Source organism: Antechinus flavipes, chromosome 6 (genome assembly GCF_016432865.1).
Source record: "Antechinus flavipes isolate AdamAnt ecotype Samford, QLD, Australia chromosome 6, AdamAnt_v2, whole genome shotgun sequence".
In the NCBI taxonomy this organism is placed as follows: domain Eukaryota; kingdom Metazoa; phylum Chordata; class Mammalia; order Dasyuromorphia; family Dasyuridae; genus Antechinus; species Antechinus flavipes.
The window spans coordinates 254,096,592-254,116,725 of NC_067403.1; the positions used below are offsets into that span (position 1 = coordinate 254,096,592).

The window sequence follows — 20,134 nt, forward strand, 5'->3', positions numbered from 1 at the left end:
CACAGACGAGGAAACCGAGGCAGGTAAGGGACTAGCCCAGGATGACTCGGCTGGCAAGTGTCTGGGGTTGTGTTGGCCCTCGGGTTTCTTGTGTCCGGCCCAAGCTCTAGTCACTGGGACGCCCGCCCGCCCAGAGGGACTGCTTCCTCTTTGCCTTGGTAGCCCAGGGCAGCCTGCACTGCCCGAGGCTCATCCCTCTCCCTTCCCCTTCCATCGGGCTGACCGACCTCCCTCCACCATCATCCCCGGAGCTTAACGGGCCTTCACAGAGGGAAAGGAGGCGGTGCAGAGGAGCCAGGTGGCCATATTTATTGAGGTCAGTCACTAGCCCCCAAACCCAGAGGCGGAGCTTCAGCCCAGTTCTGCCAGCCCGGAGTCTCTGAACCAGAGTCCATGACCAGCGGCCCGATCAGACCTGTCCCGGGAGCAGTGGGTTGGGCTGCATGGAGAAGGAATCCCTGGAGCTGGGGCGGCTGCCCCAGAGAGTGGCTAGGAAGGGCGGGCAGCTCAGGGCCCCCTCCAGGGGCTGGCAGGAAGGCTGGCTGGCAGGGCATACGGCTTTCACGCAGAACTCAGCTTCCTTGGACTGGGCCTCTCTCCTGGCACTCCGGAAGGGCCTGGTGACGTCGTAGAGGAGCCCACAGCCCGCCAGATTGAGCAGGGCCCCCTCGTTCTTTCGGGGCCGCAGGCGTCTGGTTGGTAGGGACGGGGCCGGCGTGGCGGGAAGGAGCTCGTAGGGAGTAGCCGAGGGCTCCTTCAGGTCCAGGAGCACGAAGACCCTGGTGAGGCGCTCCCTGGTCCGGCAATCTCGCCGTCTCTGCAGCCAACAGTATTTCTGCTCTTCCTCTGCAGGGGAAGCAGGGCTGGTCACTCCCTCAGGCATCTGCCCCCCGTCCTTCCTCACCCCGGCCCCCTCAATCCCAAGGGGCTAACGGCTGACCCTCAATACTGCAGTCACCCCACTTTCCGGTACTCCAGAGAACCTCACATACAGTACAGCCTTGGGATTATCCCAATATGCCCAGGCCTCCATTTCTGTGAATGGACTCCCGGGAAGGCTGGGAAAACAGGCGAACTCTTCAGAAAACTTTTCTGCATCAAAGACAATTATATTCAAGTAGTTTTTGTTTTCCAATCCCAATTCATAAAGCCCAGTTGGAGAGCTTGCTGACCCTACCATTTTACCTATAGAACAAAACAAATTGGACTATATGGTGACTATAAGCCCAGAGATCAGTTTGAGATCCCTGACCTTGAACTTTGGTCTATTAAGGTGGGCTAATGGCCTGGAAGGTTCAAGACCTGCCTTTGCTCTAGACTGGTCCCAAGCCCTGATTCAGCAGGCAGTAGTAGCCAGGCTTGTTGTGAGCCCCCGATTCCCGACCGTGAGTCTGGACATTTACAGAACCTCTCGGTAGCCAGGCTACTTCAAACCCCTGATTCACTGGGCAGCAGCCAGGCTGGTCCCAAGCCCCGATTCCCTGGTCGGGAGTTTACAGAGCCTCTCGGTAGCCAAGCTGGTCCCAAGCCCTGATCCACTGGGCAGTAGCCAGTCTGCTCCTTAGCTCTGATCCACTGGGCAGGAATCTGGACATTTACAGAACCTCTGGGTAGCTCCAAAAGCCCTGATTCACCGGGCAGTAGCCAAGCTGGTCCGGAGCCCTGATTCTCTGGGCGGGAATCTGGATATTTACGGAGCCTCTCGGTAGCTTCCCAGCTTATTCAGGGCTCTGGGCTGCTCCGAAGGCAACAGTAAGCCAGTAGTGGAGCTGGTCTGGCAAGCTGCCCCCCGGGCCACTCTGGGCAGTGCCAGGCTGCTGGTGCCGCCCCTTCTCCCTGTGCCCCGCCTTACCTGCCCTAGCCTCGTTAAAGAGGACTGAGACCACTCCAGCTCCCAAACTGGGCAGGACCTGCGTAGCACAGCGCACCATGCAGGCACTGACCTTGGGCAGGGGGGGCTGCGTCGCCCCCTCCTCCGGAGGCAGAAAGGGGCTGCCGGGCTCCCCACATGGTGGTATCCCGTGGCTCCCGGCGGGCAGCAGCAGCAGCAGCAGCAGCCACAGGCAGTCCCTGGCCATGGCAAGCGCACAGGCTGTTTAAGGGAGCCCAGGCTTTGGGGTCACGGGAGGAGAAGGCAGCGAGGCCATTACTAGTGGAATGTTGGGGCCAGCAGGGGGAGGAGGCGCCTCAATCTCCAAAGCTCAGGCAGCCAGTGTCCAGCCAAGCGTCCTTCCACAAGGCCTTAGTGGCCCCCCAATCACCACGCCCCCAACTCCTCCCCTGGCCCCGGCCCAGCCAGCTCCAGCGTAGGGAGCACTAGCTTGGCGGGCAGCTCTGCAGTTGATCTCTGTGGAGAGGGACACCTCGGAGGCATAGTGTTGCCAGGGCTATTTATACAATGGGACTGAGCCAGAATATATGGTGCAGGGCTCCTCAAAAACAGATCCAGGGATCACACCCACCTGTCCCACCCCAGGTCACCACACAGAATTGATGGAACAAAGTCAAAGAGAATTCAAAAGTTTATTTGCAAACAATGTAATGGGGGGAGGGGTCCAGAAAGAGTGAATGCCATCTGTCTGCAGGGCTCCCACATTCATCTTCTCATATAGCAGTTCCTTCAAAGAAAAAAAAAAAAAAAAAAAAAAGGCCCATGAGGACAGGCACTCTCCCAAATGGACCCTTAGAGGATCAAACCAGAGGCCCCTCAGTCAGTTCCCTCTGGAACGCAGTCTCCTCCTGCCTCCCAGCCTGCCCCAGTGGGTTCAACCTTTGCAGGTTCTGGGGCAAGGTCAAGGAGTAAGACAGGTGATGTCTTCTTCATTGGGATCCTCATTGATCTATCACTCCCCCCCAGGATCCCATGGCAAACACTTACCTGCAGAAGTTTCCTGCCCACTGCCAGCATCAGAGGTTTCACCTGTGGAAAAGAAAAAAACTTGAAACCTCCTGAAGCCCTGTCTTTAGGTACCCAAGGATGCCAGGTCCCAGGGGCGAGCTTGCCACTCAGAACAACCTATCAGTCACAGTCATCAGACTGGGGCGGTATTAATCTCATCACTAGTGGGAGCAGGCCTTTGGGCAGGAGGCAGACTGCAGCCTACTGCTGGAAGGGGAAGCTCACCTGCTGCCAAGGATGAGGATCCTGTACTTGTGTCCTGCTCCATGACAAGCGGCCAGAACCTGAAACGAGTTGGTTTGTTATTGTTCCCCCAGCCTCGCAAGGCCAGTTTTGCCCCCAGTGGCCCTCCATTTCCTGGTCAGATAGGTACATCTCAACAAGGGGGTTCAGCCGAACGAGATTCTAGGAACACATCATATCAGGAGACTTTTAGCATAGAGCTTCCCATCGCCATTCCCATCAATTTATTTAGGGCCCCATCAAACACTTACATTGGACCAAGTGGCTTCACACTACGTGCCAGGAATCTCCTTTAGGCAGCTCTTCAAAGCACCTATAGAAAAACAAGGTCAGTCAGGCCCTGCCCTTACCCACAGGCCACATTTCCCCTGGGTACAGTTTCTCAGATGTTCAAGCCTTTTCATTTTATATGAATCATAGTGAGCTAGTTAGATTCATCACTGAAACTGAACCCCAAGATGTTCCCCAAAGACCAAAATGAATCAACCACTTGGGGAACCTTCTAACCCTGGTTAGAAGGGAACCTAACCCTTCTTGGGGTTAAGAAATAACCAACTAACCTTTTCTTGAGAAACTGCCAGTTAAGGGGAGGGAGTCATGGTCGAGCCTAAAAGAGAAATGTCCAGTTTAACCAAGCTGCCTCCTTCCAAATCAACTGAGCTTTGTATTGTCTTAAGGGTGTACCTCAGACTGTTCCTTCTGGAACAAAGCATCCTCCTCTCCCCCAGCCAGCCCCAGTGGGTTCACCATTGCTGGCTCTGGGGCCAGGTCTGGGGTTAAGACATGTGATTGCTTTCCTCATCGGTACCAGGGGGATCCCAAAGCCTATGAGTCTCAGAGACTACTTACCATGGTGATCTCATCCCGAGGCAGCCATAATCAGCATTCCCCTGACAGATAAAACAGTAATTGGGTTAGGAAATGCCTTAAGCAAGGACGGCTAAGGGGGCGCTGTAGTCCCCTATGGTTGATCAGGGCTTTGGTGACTCAAAAGAATGCCATAAGACACATGTCGTCCATTAGATAATGGGCTCATACCCACATCATCAACTCAAACCAAGGGTTCACAGATAGGCAAGGCAAATGGCGCGGGACTCCGAAGGAGAACTTACTTAGTAAGGAGAAAGGTGAAGGTAGCACGATCTGGGAGATCTGGGAGAGAGGGAGGGAAATGGGTGGGTCAGAGGGCCCAAGGCTGAGGCAGAAACTGTTGGACCAACAGGAGCTGCCATCAGAACTCTAACATGCTTTAAGAATGCTGGTCCTCACAGAGCCTCAGGAGGTAGGATTCAAATCATCTGACAGGGCTTCAGTAATTGAGAGGCTCCCTCCCCATGGCTTGGCCCTCCAGGCCACCCTTGTCCATCCATCCTCAGTCTGCCTTAATTACCTGTGGCACTTTCAGGTCCTGTCCCTGGAGAAACCTAAAAAAAAAAAAAGGAAATAAGGTGTTACCCTCTGTAGTCGCTGGGGTTCCCCCTTCAGCGCCAGCAGAGGCCGCCCACCTCTCAGAAAAAAAGATGACATCAACAATACTCAGCCATATGCTTGTCATTAAAAATTCATCATTGTGGACATTCATTAGGTGGCCCAGACCGTTCCCTAAGTGCTACTCACCAGAAGTGGACGCCAGTCGCCTCCATCCCGGCTCTAGGGCCCGCGACACCTGAGGAGAGAGCAGCTCCTAGTCTTCCTGGCCCAGCCCTGCGCACACCCCTGGCCCTCCCCACCCCAGGCCCCCCTGGGGTGACTCCATTAGGCCACTGGGACCCTGGGTGAGGCTGCTCAGGACGTAAGGCTTTCTCCACTGATGCATCAGAAAGAGAGAATTCAAAGTCCAGATCATCCTCGCAGCTCACCCACGGAGATACCCCTCCCCTAGCCCCGAGCAGTGGCTCCCCCCACTCACCCGAGGCATGGGAACATCCGGGCACCCCGCACCTTGCTCAGCCATGGCGCCCTGCAGAAGAAACAGCCAGTTAAGAAGGGACTGGGAACCCCCGGAGGGAAGGGGCAGGGGGCGCAGGCTCCTTCTCAGAAGGTTTTCTTTTCCTCACAGAGTCTCAGCACAGGTCTGTGAAAGGGATCATCACCGAGGGGCCTCGCCCCCACCCCTCCCGGGAACCATCCGTTACTAGCGTGGGTGCGCCTAAGGGCAGCTCCGGCGCCTAACCTAGCAGATGCGCCCGGCACAGGGGGAGCCCCAATTAAGGGCTGTCTGCACAGCGCTCGGCCCCCATGCCCTGGCACCGGCCTTCCCGGAGATTGGGTGGTGCGCATGCGCGCCAGGTTAGAAGGGGGGGCGGCTGCGGCGTCCTCAGAGACCCCGGGGAGGGCCCGCTTATTTAGAGAAAGAAGTAGTTAAGAGAAAGAAACCCATAGAAGCCGAACGAAACTAAGTTCAAAATGTGTCCTCCCTCACCTACCCGCCAAAAAGCCACAAGTAACTCACTCACCGCTGGCGACAAAAGAGGACGAACGAGTGGCGGCGAGGGGCTTAAATAACGGCTCGCAAGGGCTCATGGGATGGTGGAGGCGAGGGAGGGAGCGGGAAGACGGGGCGCATGCGCATTAGCCCTTTCTCGGCGTGAGCGCACGAGATCTCGAGAGGAAGAACAAAGAAGAGATCGCCGGAGGCTCACGCCGAAGGCTTCTAGGCAGTTGGGGGTCCGGTGAGGAGGGGCTCACGCGGCCCCTCTATCACACGAGCAGCGCGTGGGCATGCGCGCAAATACGTACATGCGCGCATGCGCATAGGTTGGCGGCCCCGAGTGCCCGCCTGACATGCGCAGTTGTTTTCTTCTGTGGCGGGTACTCTAGGAGGACAGACACTATGGATCGCCTGACTCAATCCCCCCAGCTCAAGTTCAGCTTCCCCCGGCCGCGGGCGGTAGTGCGCTTCCTGGGCCTCAGGGACCGGGGCTCCAGAGCCCGTGGCTCAGGTACTTGGGCCCCTGCGGGGGACGCGAAGCAGCCGCGATGGGAACGGAGCGGTCGGGAGCTTGCCCCGCCCCTCCTGAGCCCGGCCCTCGGCGTGCAGGCCTCCCCGCCCTCGTGCCCTTCCTCCGCAGTTCTGTCCACCAGCCCTTTGCCCAGGTCGTGGCCCCTTCCGGGTCCCTGCCTCGGGGAACCCCGCGCAGTAGCACCCACAAGCATTCCCAAAAGCCCGGGGGCCCACCCTTGCCAAGGCAGCCTAGTATTTCCCTCCCTCTGGGGTCTGCAGCATGGGGCCACCTTGGGCTTCCGGAGCCAGCTCCACCGCCAGACCCCCGCCCTGCATCTCCCCCCTGCCGTTCTTCTCTATCTCCTCTCTCTCTCTCTTTGTGACTCTGTCTCTCTGTAACTCTCCCTGTCTTTGTTTCTCTCTCTCCTGTGTCTCTCTTGCCTCTCTCAACCTCTGTCTCTATCTCCCTGTTTCTCTCCTCTATCTCTCTCTTACTCCCTGTTTCTCTCCCTTTGTCTCTTTCCTCTGTATCTCTCCTTTTGTGTCTCCGTTTCTCCCCTTTCTGTGTGTTTTCCTCCTCTATCTGCCTTTCTTCTGTATCATCTCCCCCTGTTTCTCTCTTCTCTTTGTCTCTCCTCTGTATCTCTCCCTCTCTGTCTCTTATTACTCCCCTTTATCTCTGTATTTCTCTGTTTCCCTATCTCTGTCTCTGTCTCTGTCCGTTTCTCTGTCTCTCCATCTGTCTGTTTCTATCCCTTTGTCTGTGAATCTCTCCCTCTGTGTCTGTTTGTCTAGATCTCTCCCTCTACTTTTTCTCTCTGTCTCCTCTCTATCTCTCCCTATTTCTTTCTCCTTGTCTCTCTCCTCTCTCTCCCTGTCTCTGTCTCTTGTTAGCAGTGATCTCCTAATCAGATGGATAACGGCCTTTTCTTTCCTGGCTTCTCTTCAGCGCTGATGGCTCTTCTCCTGGACACTCCTTTTTTCTCCTGATTTTTGCCTCAGCTCCTCTCCTCTTCCCCCCTCCTTTACTTTCCCTCCCCGCAGTCTCCCTCGGGGCTCCTTGTCTCCTCCTCTTCCCTTTCCCTTGCTCAGCCAGATCATTCCCAGGGCTTCCATTGCCATCTCTGAGCAGGTGATTTGGAAGCTCGGCCAGGCCTCCTCCTGGCTTCCAGTCTCACCTCCTCAGCAGCCTATTGAACTGGAGACATCTTAAACGCAACGTGTCCAAAACTCGATATTTTCCACCAAATCTCCGGGAGGAGCTTCTCTTTAGTGCCAAAGGCACTGCATCTTCCCAGGCTTGAGAGCAGCCGGTCCTCAGGGCTTCACCATCTCCCATCCCCCACATCCCAAGTCTCCCAGCACTGGCCCTCACTCTGTTACACAGTGGCTCCCAGCTGCCTCCAGGGTCTAGGAGAAAGAAAGCCCCTGTTGGACTTTTAAAGCCCATTGTGATCTGGCTCTTCCTCACCAGCGACAGTGACACCCGCCTCTGGGCTATTCCCCAGACAAGGCACCCGTCCTCCTGGCTCCAGTTTTCACTGGTGGTCCCCTCAGAACGCTTTCCTTCCTCGTCTCCTCCTGGCTCCCTTCAGATCCCATCAAAAATCACACCTCCAGAAAACCTCTTAAATCTTTTCCCGTGGAACCATCCTTTCTATAAGACATCTGCGCATTAGCAGGAGTGTCATTTGCCATTTTTTTTGTCTCTAGCCCTTCGAACAATCCCTGGCACATAGGAGGTGCTTCATAAATTGTTTATTTGAATTCACTTCATCTCTTCAGATGAAATTCAAAAAGCTACAAATCCCAGACCTTTCTTTCCTCCCTCTTTTGAGTCCTCTGCAGTCTGGCTTCCAGGCTCATTACTAAACTGAAGCTATTTTCTCCATCATCCTTGATGATCTGTGGTCTTTAGAACTGCCTGAGACACAATTTCTGGGTAATTTAATCATCTTATTAATAATGTCCACTTTTTTTTGAGCGTAGGAAAAGTTTTATTTTTATTATTATTATTATTAAAGCTTTTTATTTACAAAACATGCATAGGTAGTTTTTTCAACATTAACCTTTGCAAAACCTTTTGTTCCAAATTTTCCCCTCCTTCCCCCCATCCCCTAGCTGGTAGGTAGTCCAATGCATGTTAAATGTGTTAAAATACATGTTAAATCCAATATAGGTATACATATTTATACAGTTATCTTGCTGCACAAGAAAAATCAGATCAAGAAGAAAGGAAAAGAAAAACTGAGAAATAAAAGAAAATTCAAGCAAATAATAACAGAGTGAGAACACTATGTTGTGGTCCATACTCTATTCCCAAGGTTCTCTCTCTGGCTGTAGATGGCTCTCTTCACCGAACAAGTGGGACTGCTCTGAATCTTCTCATTGTTGAAGAGAGCCACATCCATCAGAATTGATCCTCCTACAATCTTGCTGTTGCCATGTACAACGATCTCCTGGTCCTGCTCATTTCTCTCAGCATCAGTTCCTGTCAGTCTCTCCAGGCCTTTCTGAAATCTTCCTGCTGGTCATTTCTTACAGAACAATAATATTCCTAACTTTCATATACCATAACTTAGCCATTCTCCAATCGATGGGCATCTACTCGGTTTCCAGTTTCATCTCTTTGGAATATAGGCTCAATAGAAACACTGCTGGATCGAAGGGTTTGCACAGTTTGATAACTTTTTGAACAGAGTTCCAAATTGCTCTCCAGAATGCCTGGATCTGTTCACAGTTGCACCAACAATGTATCCCAGTTTTCCCACATCCCTAGCATTCGTCATTATTTTTTCCCGTCATCTTAGCCAATCTGAGCGCTTTATGAAGTTGCCTTAATTTGCATTTCTCTGATCAATAGTGATTTGGAGCACCTTTTCATATGACTACAGATAGTTTCAATTTCTTCTGAAAATTGTTCATATCCTTTGACTGGTCTCAATTAGAGAATGAATTGAATACCCACATTTTAATAAAAGCATAGTCATTTGATCTCTTAGATCAAAGACAAGTTGGTGGACTCCTGGCTCATGGTGCCCTTCCCCCTTCCCCTTCCCCGCCCAAATCAAAACTGATTGTTAACAATTAATGAGAGAGTAATTTAACTCATTTAAATGAACTTTGATTACATCTAGTACTTCTAAATCAGCCAGACTGGGCAATCTATTCAAAGAATTTCATCTTCATCCAAACCAGATCAGAGTACAAGGAGGGGGAGGGGGTGCTGAATAAGACCCTTAAGAAAGTCCAATCTCCTTAAGAGTAATATCCTTCAAAAGACTGAACTTTTGAGATCAGGACTTTAGAAAGAGGGAGAAATTCTTGATCTCCCCAAATCATTAGCTATTAATAGTCATTTCTCTTAGATCTCGTTGCCAAATTCAATGCTCTTTTTCCATTTCTCACCTTTTAGACTGAAATGGACAAATAGCCCTCCTCTCCCCTCCTTTCCGCCTCGAGCCAGCAGAAGAAAGTGAGGTCTGCTAGATTGGGGGATTTCTTCTGCACTCCAAAAGGCCGGCTCAACAATATCCTTAAGGATATCTGTTCCGAGAGGGTGGTACCTGAAACCATCTATCTATGTTAATGCCCTGGTGGGATGTCTCCTCTTATCCTATAAAACCCCCTATCTTCCTGTTGTAAAATGTGAATCACAGATTAAAATGTAACAAGCTCTAACAAAAAATGTTTATAAGGCTGTCTTTAGGTCTGTCCCGAGCTCGGTACCAAATAAATTCTAAATCTTCCTCATTGGCTGTCTTGAATTTTATTGCCTGGGCTATTTCAAGACCTCCAAGGTTCTTATTCCACCTTTCTCTAAGACTGTCTGCCTTCGATCCCCCTTCTGGGTCTCCTCTGGCTACTATTTGGTCTCCTCTGACTGAAACTTCAGCCTCCTCATGCATGTCACCCCGGAGTTTTCTTCCTATAGCTCGGATGGGCTCCTATCTGCTGATGACTCCCCAGTCAATGTTTCCCACCCCCATTTCTCTTTGCAGTCCTCTTCTCTCACTGGCAGCTGCTTTCTGGGCACCTCAAACTCAACCATATCTAAAATAAAATTCTTTTTCTTTCCTGCCCTCCTCTTCCTCAAATGTCCTAATACCAGCATCCTCTCAGTTACCCACATTCCCGACCTCTGTGTCTTTTCCCTCCCATCTTGTTTTTTACCTTAATACTTCCCATTTATGTCCCTGTCTCTTGCCACATCTCTCTCTGCCTTCCTAGTTCGGGCCGGGCTCACCTGCACTGCTCCAATAGTCGGGCTTTGGTGGGCTTGTGTTCCCCATTCCAATCCATCCTTTGATCAAAAAGTATATTTTCTACACTTTCTTCTCAGGTCAGCCCTTTCTCCTCCCCCACTTAATATATACTCTAGTGCCTCAAACATAAAACCTTCTTTTTGGCCTTTAAAGCCCTTGGCGGAGGTTTTAGTCTTTGTTTTGGCCTTTCTTCCCTTCCCTTCCCTTCCCTCTGGATATTCTTTGATGGAACAATGGGCTCCCGATGTTTCTTCCTCTTCCCACTCCTAGTATTTGCATTGGCCAGCCTTCATGTCCTGGCCTACAGTGTCTCCCTCAGCCTCTGAGCTTTTCCAGTCTTCTCCCACCCAGATTATGCTCCCTTTGTAGTATGTGGTCTCCTAGGAGCCTTTTGTCCCTTATTGGAAGGAGAATAAAAAGTGGCTGTGTTTGTCTCCCCAACTCAGATCTCACCAAGGTTGATGCCATGTCTTGTCTCTGTCCCCCACGATCTCAGCAGCTCCCTTGGGTTTGATTATCATCTCTGGGCAGTCGATTCCCACAACCGTCTGTTCAGCCCCAGTTCAGGGCCCTCATCTCCAAACTCTCGGGCAGCTGATGGTAAGTGCCATGCTGAGAGCATCAGGCCTGGACTCAGGAAGACTTGAGGCCTCAGATAATTACTAATTGTGTGACTCTGGGCAAGTCATTTCACTCCTGATTGGCTCAGTTTCCTCAACTATAAAATAGAGATCTAAAGTCACCTAGCTCTCAGGATTGTTGTGAGGGTCAAATTAAATATATTTATAAAGCACTTATCACTGTCTGGTAGGGAGTAGGTGCTTTCTAAATGTTTCTTCCTTTATCTAGATGTCCTGTAAGCTTCTCACCCAAATCTATCCCTCTAACTCTCCTGTAGAAGACATGCCCTCCCTTTCAGCCTCCCAGCATCCTTCACTCCTTCTCCCTCTCACTCCATCCCCATTATTCTACTCAGTTCCCAAAACTCACTGGTGCTGCCTGGGGAACAGTTGTCACATTTGTCCCCTTTTCCACAACTCCAAAGTCACCACCGCTCTCTGAGCTACTGCCCTCACTCCTGGGGTGGTCTCCCTGCCTTTCCCTCTTCACTCTGTCCTCCATCCAGCTGCCTCCAAGTTTCTGGTGTTATCAAGCTATTTGAAACCTTGACTTTGTCCTTCCCTGTCCCTCTCAAAAGGAATCCTTGATTATTTAAATTTTTTTTTATTAACACAACTTTTAACGATTGGGTTTGTTAAGTCATTTATGTCCTCTCCGCTGATTTGTATCCCAGCCTTTAATTCCAGTTTCAGATTATTGTTATGTGCTTGTTATATACTTCTCTGGTCACTGGGGCGTGGATAGTACTGGGTTGGAGTTTGCTTCACTCTGTGACATTTCAATAATACCTCCAATAATACCTTCAATAATATACCCTTGTATATTAATTCTCATACAACTTTATAAAGAAATCTTTACCCCTACCTCTTCCAGAAGGAGTCAGGAGAGTATATTAGCCTTGTTTTATTTTTTAAATATTTTTGTGTTAAAAGGCATTTATTTTCTCTCCTCACATTCTTCCCATTGGAAAAATAAAAAATAATAACAAAAAAATATTGTAACAAATATGCTTAATCAAACAAAACAAATTCCCCCAAATGGCTGTTTTCTTCTGCTTCTTGAGGCCCTCTTGTGAGGCGGTGGAGAGCGGATTTCTTCTCTGGTCCCTTGAAATTGTGGTTGATAATTGCATTAATCAGAGTTCTGAAGTCTCTCAAAGCCGTTTGTCTTTATGATATTGTTGTTACTGTAATAAATTGCTCTCTTGGTTCTTCTAACTTCACTCTATATCACTTCGTACAAGTCTTTCCAGAATTCTCTGAAGTCTTTTTTAAAAATCATTTCTTATGGTATAATTTCAGTTCATGAGAATTTGTTCAGTTGTTTGTTCATTAATTCCTGGCTACCCCATTAATTTCCAGTTCTTTGCCACTACAAAAAGAGCTATTTTACATAATTATATGTATACATATGTATACATATATAAAATGTGTTTATATACACATCTCTATCAATATTCTTTGTCCTCTTTTTTTTTAATCTTTAGATCAGTGGTATAGTTGGGGTAAAGAAAATACACAACTCAATAATGTTAATTTGGGGCAGAGCTCCAAAGTGACTAGACTCTTTTCAGTTCCACCAACAATGCAGGAGTGCACCTGGTTTCCCACAGCTCCTCCAACCTTTAACTGCAACTATTTTCTTCATTAACTTTGTCATTAAGTGTGAGATGAAACTTCAATACAACTACTTTCTCAAGATTATAGCCCAGTAATTTTTTTAAAACAAATGTATCAAGTAAATCAGCACAGAACATTTTTTCTTTCAAGCATGTGACACACCCCATCAGTCAATAAATATTTATTAATCACCTACTGTTTATCAGATCCAAGAAAACTAAAATTTTCTACCAGCCAGCACTTACTGTCATGTGTGAACCCACAAATGGAGTGGATAAGTTCACCTTGGCAATATATACTTTTCAAGGATGTACACATATGGGATGAAGTGAACATACATATTGACAGAGCTAGCTCAGTGTTTGGGAGGCTCCAAAGAAAAGTGTGAGAAAGAAGTATTAAGGTGCTTACCAAGCTGAAGGTGGTGACCTCATGTGGTATACCTGTGAAACCTAGACAGTCTTACCAGTGCTGTTTCAGGAGACTCGCTGAATTGCTTGCATTTGAATTGTCTTAGGAAAATTCTGACAATCATCTGGCAACATAAGGTACTGGACCCCGAGGTCCTTTCTCTGTTATTCCTCATAGCATTCAAACCGCTACAGAGAAGGCAACTCCGATGGCCTGGCCATGTTTTCCAATGCCAAACTCATGCTTGCCCAAAAGATCATTTTATGGAGAAGTCATACACGGCAAGTTCTCACGAGGAGGTCGGAAGAAGTAATAAAAGGACCCTCTCAATGTGTCTCTGAAGGTCTTTGGACGTGGGAGACAGATACAAGACTGCCCAGCATGGCAAGCTTGCATGGCGCTGTGCTCAGTGAGCAAAGCAGAATTCGAGTAGCCTAAAAGAAATGTGAGCTGCATAAATTTCGAGAAGTCTCCCAAATGGTTTTGTGGACAGATGTTTGTATTTGGGCCCAATTTGTGGCAGAGCTTCCTGAGCTCACATTGGTCGGAGCAGCCCTAGTTAGACACACTGTAGCTTGACCCCAACCATAGTGACATGATTTTGGTCCTCAAAAAACAATAGCCAGCCAACCAGCTATCTCAGGCACTGTGTTAGGCTCTGAGAATAGAAAGAGAGTCTCTTCCAGGTGCTTGCAATCTAACGGGGGAGACAACATGCAAACAGAAGTATCCAAAGAAAGCCATAGACAGGAGAAAAAGGAAATAATTAACAGAGGGAAGCTGCTAGAAGTCGTCCATCATCTTTCTTCTGGGAGCCATTCTGTTCTTTAAAATGACTCTATTTCCTTCTCTAAAAGCCCGCTGGCCATCCCTTTATATATCACCTTTGGAAATATATTTGACAATTTTGTCAGAAATTGAAGTCACTGTTAATGCTTTATGATTTGGCAGAAGACATTTTCAGTTTTGGAAAATCAAGACATCTGCCCATCTTTGTTTCTTTGGTATATATCTCATCTTTCATAATCATTTATTTTTAAAACTGAAATTAAACACCAAAAAAAGAGCATTGCACACAGCAAAATACAAAAAGAAGCTTCCACATAAAACTGCCCATCTCCCTTTGGCACACATTTTTTTTTTTTTTTTTAGGCACATAATACATTTTACACATTACTTCACAAAAGGTTTTAACTTTCTTTGGTTCTCTGTGTATTTTAAAGCATGTCACAGTGGTCTTCTTGTTAAGGGTTTCACCACTGCTAACACCTCCCTTCCTGAACCCCTACCTCAGTTACCAAACCAAAACAAAGGGGGAGAAAGCCTTTATAGAACCCAGAAGCCTCCACCGCCTGGAGACCAGAGTCCAACAGTGTCCGCAGATGCGGGTGTCCATCTTTCTGTCAGTGGCAGTCTTTATAGCTGGTGCTCTGGAGCCATGGTGGGGGAGGGCATTGCCCTGATCTCAGCGCTGATGACCTTCAGAGCTGCTTATCTCGCTTTGTTGCTTGGAGAACTTGTTCTCCTGGTTCTGCTCACTTAACTGTGCATCAGTTTAGAGCAGTCTCTGAGGTGATAAAGAATTTCTCCCCCCACAATGCTGTTTGATTGTAGAGGGGACACAGAGACCCGGTCAAAGGGCACCTGATAGAGGCCTTGGAACCTCCTGCAGGGAGAGACCATATGCTATTTAATGGAAGTGCATGAATTCCTGTGAATCCTGCAAGTGGTGTGTCTGCAAGAAGCCTTTTGGATTGGAGGATGGAGCTGGGGACACCTTTCAAAGGCCCGAATCAACTTCCACCTTGTCTCCTGTTTGGATTGTACGGAGAAAATCCAGACTTCCTTTCCTCTGAGACCAAGGCCTCTGGCCCAAGTAAATAATAAAGGGGCGGCTCCTGGCCCTTCAGGGTCACATGTAGTGCGTGCTGCTGCCCTCCTTCTAGTAGCTCTTCTTGAGGGGGAATGTTTAAGAAGGGAATCCCCCTTTTAAATTCAAAGCCAAATAGAGAAGAAAGCAACAAATGGCAGCTGTCCCACAGGGACCCCCTACTAGGGGACTCCCTACAGCAGAAATTTAGGGGTATAAGTGTGGTGGATGTGGACGTGTGCTGCATATGGGGGATGTGTGTGATGATTGCTCCTGTAATGCCGGAGAAACTGAGGCAGGAGAGAGATTAGAGAGTTTTAATATTAATGAGAGAGTAAGATTGACTGGACAGGACTCTCGTCTCAGATTATCCAGTCAGACAGAGATAAAGATATACTGGGACCAAGGAATTCATGTTGGTCCCAGGTCTGGAGGAGACTGTCGTCTCAAAGAATCCAGCGGCCAGCTGCCAGCCGCCATCCTCCAGCAATGAATGGAAGAACCTCTAACCTTTAAGTACTTTTTTGGAGACAAAGAAGAGAAAGGGAGGGAAAGTTTTTATCAGGGAGGGGAAGCCATAAAACCCTAAAAAATCCAGAGACAAAGAAGTAAAGATATCTGGGTTATCTTGGAATATTTTAAGGGATATTGTAAATCCATAAAAGAGTCAGGAGATCTACTCTTTTATCTTGCTAATTTATAAGAGATTGAGACAGAACAGTTAAGGAAACTGGGACAAGGGAAACGTACAGGGAAACTGAGTCAGGACAGTTAAAGAGAACTGTGGCATAACATTCCTTCACTTGGCAAGCAAGGTATGAAAACTCGGGCACAAAAAAACCGATGGGGGAACTTGGGACTTGAGGCTCTGTCCTAGCAGCAGTGAGGGGGTGGGGAGGAGGGAGAGAGAGAGAGAGCTGGTCTAGACCACTGCCTTAAGGATTTGCTTTTGCATAATATCTTTGAAAGAGTAAAACTGGCAAGGACTGAGAAACCTCAAAAGATTAAGATTCTTGGGTAATGGGGCCCAGAGGCCTTTGAATGGTCAAGGATTACCTGAGGGATTAGTGTCTCTCAGGCGGGGAAGAGCCCAAGGGCTGGGACTGAGAAGGCCGGCTGCCAGGGCCCTCCCAATTCCTCAGTCTGATAATTTTCTTCCCACTTCCCAAGTCTTCTCTCCCAATTATCCCATGTTTGCTTTAGGCACATGCTACACAGGAAATTAAAAAAAAAATGGTATGATGATGTCAAAGATGGTGGCCAAATAACTTTGGAACACCACCTCTTGGCCAGCAAAGGTACTGCAACCCACATAACTATCAGCCATATAAAATATGAGAGAGAGAGAGAGAGAGAGAGAGAGAGTGAGTGTGTGTGTGTGTGTGTGTGTGTGTGTGTGTGTGTTAGAGAAAGGATAATTTACATGTGCAGGAGAGTGTGTATGTGACAGAGACAGGAAAAGACAAGACAGATAAGTTGGTGGGGGCGACCTCTTTAAACCCATATGCCAAATAAATACAAAGTAAGTTCAAGAGAGGATGAATATCCATCCAGGAGGATCAAGAAGTCAGGTAGAAAGTAGCCCCTGAGCTGGGGGCAGACAGCAAGGCTAACAACTGGGATGTGATGGAGCAGAGCAGTCCATGAAATAGAAAGTAGATCCAGAAAGTCGATTTGCCAGGCTGAGATGATTCTGCATTTTATATTAGAAGAGCCTTGGAATATACTTAAGCAGAGCAAGAGAAGCTCAGATGTTTCTTGGAGGCACTTTATTTAGGCAGTTTGTGGAGGATGGCTCGAGGCACGGACAAGAGAGCCTGGAGGGCCAATTAGAGTATGGCTGGACTCCCAGGGAGAGAGAACTAGGGCCTGAGTCAGGAGGATGATTAGTTGGATATACAGGGACGGTTGTGAGATCTTTTGGAGGTTAATGTCTGATGGGCAATGTTGGATGGGAAGAATCAAGGATAACTCAAAAGTTGTGTGGTAGGGTGGTTGCTATGGTGGGATGCCTCGGAAATAAGAAAGGAAAGCCAAGTTTTTTGGGGAAATAGTGAATTCTATTTTGGACACATTGAACTTCTTGGAGATCCTGAAATTTAACTCTCATCTTACAGCAGAGAAGGAAACCAAAGACTATAGAAGCCCAGATTCTAAGGCAGGATCAGAACAATGCCCCACTGACAATATGTAATGATCCAAAAGAGGAAACTGAACAAGATTCTAGGCATTAGGAGAACTAGGAATTAGGAGGACACTGTCCCCCAAAGCCAAAGGGAAAATGAATGGCAGTGTTATAGGCCCAGAAGGAGGAAGAGCAATGATTGATATGATCTAATGGGGGCTTGACATCTTCCAATTGTATTATACTTGTTACCATGGTTCCAGAGGCACAGAAACTGTCAGGGACACTGGGTAGAAGTTGTAAAGACCACCATGTAGGACTGAAACTAGGAAAAAGCTTCCTACTGGAGCTGTGGCTCCTGGCCCAGCGTTTTAATGGGTGAGCAATCCTGGCATTTCTACAAGAAAATAAGTCTTCTCGAATGTCTGCTTCCCCTTCCACAGGAGCACTCTGGCTTTGTTGAGCTCCTGTGGAGTCAAGCTCTGATGGATTTTAAGGTTAGTGTGTCCTTGAAATGGGTTTTGTATTTATCTTATAACTCCGAGTTTGCGCTGTCCATCACTGCCTGCCTGGGGCTGGATGATAACCACCCAATCTCAACTCCTTGACTAACTCATTTCTTAGCAATCAATCGCTTATGTATTTCAGACACTTTGTAAAGTGTTGCTCTGTAAGCCTGACTTCTTATTGGTCAGCAAATACCTGCTCATTCCCATGTTACCTTCTAAAAGGTAACCTGAAGCTAAAGAACGATTCTTTCCATGAAAAAGTGACCTTAGTACTTTTCCTGTAAGAATGCCTCCATGAAGAAGTGATCTTAGTACCTTTCCTGGGGACTTAGCTGTTTTTGTTCTGTAACAGTGAAGAAAAAATCTTAATGTTTTAGCCACATGTCTGCCTGGAAAAATAGTTTTTTTTTTTTATTATGTGCTAGAGAGAAATGAACAGCCAGCAGAGCCCCCTCAAGGCCTCAGACACAAAACATGAGGGAAAGCGAAGGGCCTTAAGCCTGGCAGCGAGTTAGGCCTTTCTCTACCCTAAGCACGTAAACACTGTCCTCCGTGGAACGGGTGGCCGAAAACACCAGGAAGGTCGCGGCAGTAGGTGCTGTGGCGGGCTTCCAGCTTGGGCAGCTGCCGGAGACATCCATCTGCGGAGGTCATCCTGAGCCACCACTGTTTGCCCTGCCTTTTGTCCTGCCATGAGACTTGGATGACTCTGGGGGAGCAAGGCTAATGGCTTTGTTCAACTCACATCACAGTCATTCACAAATGACTTAAAACAATTACCCGGTGACGTCATTGGTAGTCTTTGACAAAAGACAAAAAGCCATAAAACAAAAACAAAAACAAAAAGGACTACAAACAACAACCTTAGGTACACTATCTTTGTGTGGGGCTGGAATCTCTTCAAAGTATGGGCCCCAAGTAATGATCTTGGAAGGGTTTCTTCTAGATTTCGTGACCATCTTGATCCTCTTGGGGTGGAAGGCTGACCTTCCTCACACTCTCCTGAGAGCTTCCCCCTGAGAAGGGGGAAGGTCTAGACAGGACTTTAGAGTGTCACTGATTTCTTAATTTCAGGATTCCTAAAAAGGAGGTCTTTAGGACGCTTCTGCTTTATTACAGTTACTTGTAGTGGTGTCACATCCCCTTAGTGGAGGGTAAATTCCATGAGGAGAAGAACTGTATGTTCTTGATCTTTGATCCAATTTTGTAACTAAAAAGGCAGAGGACAAAATCTGCCCTGAAGTCCCAGGCTGGCGCCTCTATCTTGGGTTCACAGATTGGCCACGGTGCCTTATCAGCACCAGGCAGTGCCTTGGAAATGGACGCCCTGGCATTACTTTGCTTCCACGTTGGGCACCCTTGGAGTCTCTAGCACTGGGTGAGGTGGGCACTAAGTTTGAGGGGCTGGGGAGCTCTTCCTCCTGTGGAGAGAAATGTGGGCCTTCATCTCATCCCATCCCATCCCTTCCCATCCTCTCTGGTTTGCTATTCAGGCTTCCTCTCCTGGAGTGCTTCCTTCTCTCAGCCCTTACTCCTTTCATGCTTGACCTTTGGCTTCTTTCTAGTAAACAGCCGTGCTGGCACTGTGCCTCAGAAGGGAGGCAGAGAGAGTATAGGGGAGGTGAAGCTTGGTCAGCTGTTTCCTAAGAGCCGGGCCATCTGGCAGTACAAAGGGTTCTCAAGGTACTTGGCGCCTTCCACTGGGTGTCCTGTGCTCAGCCTGTGGTCCCAGGTGCCTCCTCCTTTCCCCTCACCCTGGGAGGGAGTACCTGGAGCACCATCCCCCCTCCAGCTTCCTGCCTTTGGGAAGGGAGTCATAGGAGAGAGGGCCGGCAATCCGGCTGCTTTTCCAGACTCAGCCTTGACAACAAGAGGGTGGGAACCGAGTACTTTTCAGACAGATACTTGGCAGACCCACTCAAATACAAAAAACCTCTCTGAAGTTCCCAGGCTCTCGGCCCAGTTGTTTCTATCTGGCTAGTTCCAAGAAAAAGAGCTGGGCTTTCCCCCCTTTTCTTTTTATTGGTAAGTAGTTTTTTTCTCCTATTACATATAAAGATGGTTTTCAACATTCATTTTTTATAAGATTTTTATTTTCAAAATCTCTCTCTTCCTCCTTCCCCTTTTCCCCCGATGAGAAGGCAAACAATTTATCTTAGGTTGTACATGTACGGTCACGTCAACAGCTTTCTACATCAGTCATGTTATGAAAGAAGAAACAGAACAAAAAGGAAAAGCTGCCAAAAAACAGTGAAATTAGTCTGCTCTGATCTGCATTCAGATTCTATTCTTTGTCTGGATGTGGATAACATTTTCCATCACGAGTCTTTTGTCCTAGATCCTTGTTTTGCTGAGAAGGACAAGACTTATCAAAGTTGATCATCGCACAGTGTCGCTGTTATTGTGTACAACGTTCTCCAGTTTCTGGTCACGTCACTTAGCAGCAGTTCATGGAAGTCTTTCCAGGTTTTTCTGAAATGGCTCTGCTCATCATTTCTCATAGCACAGAATTCTCTTACATGCAAATAGCACAACTTGTTTAGCCATTCCCCAGGTGATGGGGCTCCTCTCCGTTTCTAATTCTTTGCCACCACAAAAGGAGCTGCTATAAATATTTTTGTTTGTGTG

At 48.2% G+C, this 20,134-nt stretch overlaps 1 protein-coding gene, 1 long non-coding RNA gene and 7 other non-coding genes across 10 annotated transcripts; 1 reads left to right on the top strand and 8 right to left on the bottom strand.

Annotated features, from left to right (window-relative positions):
- Positions 1-286: 286 nt before the first annotated feature.
- On the bottom strand, positions 287-2,287 carry LOC127541819 (uncharacterized). Of its 2 annotated transcripts, none has more exons than XM_051967069.1 (2): positions 1,853-2,287; positions 287-846 (listed from the first exon to the last, which is right to left on the bottom strand). In XM_051967069.1, the coding sequence occupies exons 1-2, from the start codon at positions 2,076-2,078 to the stop codon at positions 410-412; spliced, it is 663 nt and encodes a 220-aa protein (XP_051823029.1). In that variant the 5' UTR covers positions 2,079-2,287; the 3' UTR covers positions 287-409. The 2 variants fall into 2 exon arrangements, with proteins under 2 accessions (XP_051823029.1, XP_051823030.1); XM_051967070.1 differs by having other exon boundaries at positions 1,944-2,279.
- Positions 2,288-2,702: 415 nt separating this feature from the next.
- On the bottom strand, positions 2,703-2,829 carry LOC127542225 (small nucleolar RNA SNORD22). Its single transcript, XR_007948609.1, has one exon. It is a non-coding gene; the product is annotated as a small nucleolar RNA SNORD22 (small nucleolar RNA).
- Positions 2,830-3,001: 172 nt separating this feature from the next.
- On the bottom strand, positions 3,002-3,068 carry LOC127542222 (small nucleolar RNA SNORD31). Its single transcript, XR_007948606.1, has one exon. It is a non-coding gene; the product is annotated as a small nucleolar RNA SNORD31 (small nucleolar RNA).
- A 451-nt stretch (positions 3,069-3,519) lies between these two features.
- Positions 3,520-3,588, bottom strand: LOC127542214 (small nucleolar RNA SNORD29). Its single transcript, XR_007948599.1, has one exon. It is a non-coding gene; the product is annotated as a small nucleolar RNA SNORD29 (small nucleolar RNA).
- A 234-nt stretch (positions 3,589-3,822) lies between these two features.
- On the bottom strand, positions 3,823-3,949 carry LOC127542224 (small nucleolar RNA SNORD22). Its single transcript, XR_007948608.1, has one exon. It is a non-coding gene; the product is annotated as a small nucleolar RNA SNORD22 (small nucleolar RNA).
- A 419-nt stretch (positions 3,950-4,368) lies between these two features.
- Positions 4,369-4,445, bottom strand: LOC127542219 (small nucleolar RNA SNORD28). The gene has a single exon (XR_007948603.1). It is a non-coding gene; the product is annotated as a small nucleolar RNA SNORD28 (small nucleolar RNA).
- Positions 4,446-4,646: 201 nt separating this feature from the next.
- On the bottom strand, positions 4,647-4,716 carry LOC127542220 (small nucleolar RNA SNORD27). The gene has a single exon (XR_007948604.1). It is a non-coding gene; the product is annotated as a small nucleolar RNA SNORD27 (small nucleolar RNA).
- A 206-nt stretch (positions 4,717-4,922) lies between these two features.
- On the bottom strand, positions 4,923-4,996 carry LOC127542221 (small nucleolar RNA SNORD26). Its single transcript, XR_007948605.1, has one exon. It is a non-coding gene; the product is annotated as a small nucleolar RNA SNORD26 (small nucleolar RNA).
- A 989-nt stretch (positions 4,997-5,985) lies between these two features.
- LOC127541820 (uncharacterized) lies at positions 5,986-9,839 on the top strand. The gene is made up of 2 exons (XR_007948477.1): positions 5,986-6,084; positions 9,502-9,839. It is a non-coding gene; the product is annotated as an uncharacterized LOC127541820 (long non-coding RNA).
- The last annotated feature ends 10,295 nt before the right edge of the window (positions 9,840-20,134 follow it).

Excerpts from the sequence above, each read along its gene's own strand:
- LOC127541819 (XM_051967069.1), bottom strand. The coding sequence starts at position 2,078 with ATGGCCAGGGACTGCCTGTGGCTGCTGCTGCTGCTGCTGCTGCCCGCC. Across the intron at positions 847-1,852 it reads CTTTAACGAGGCTAGGGCAG|AGGAAGAGCAGAAATACTGT; the intron begins GTAAGGCGGGGC and ends CTTCCCCTGCAG.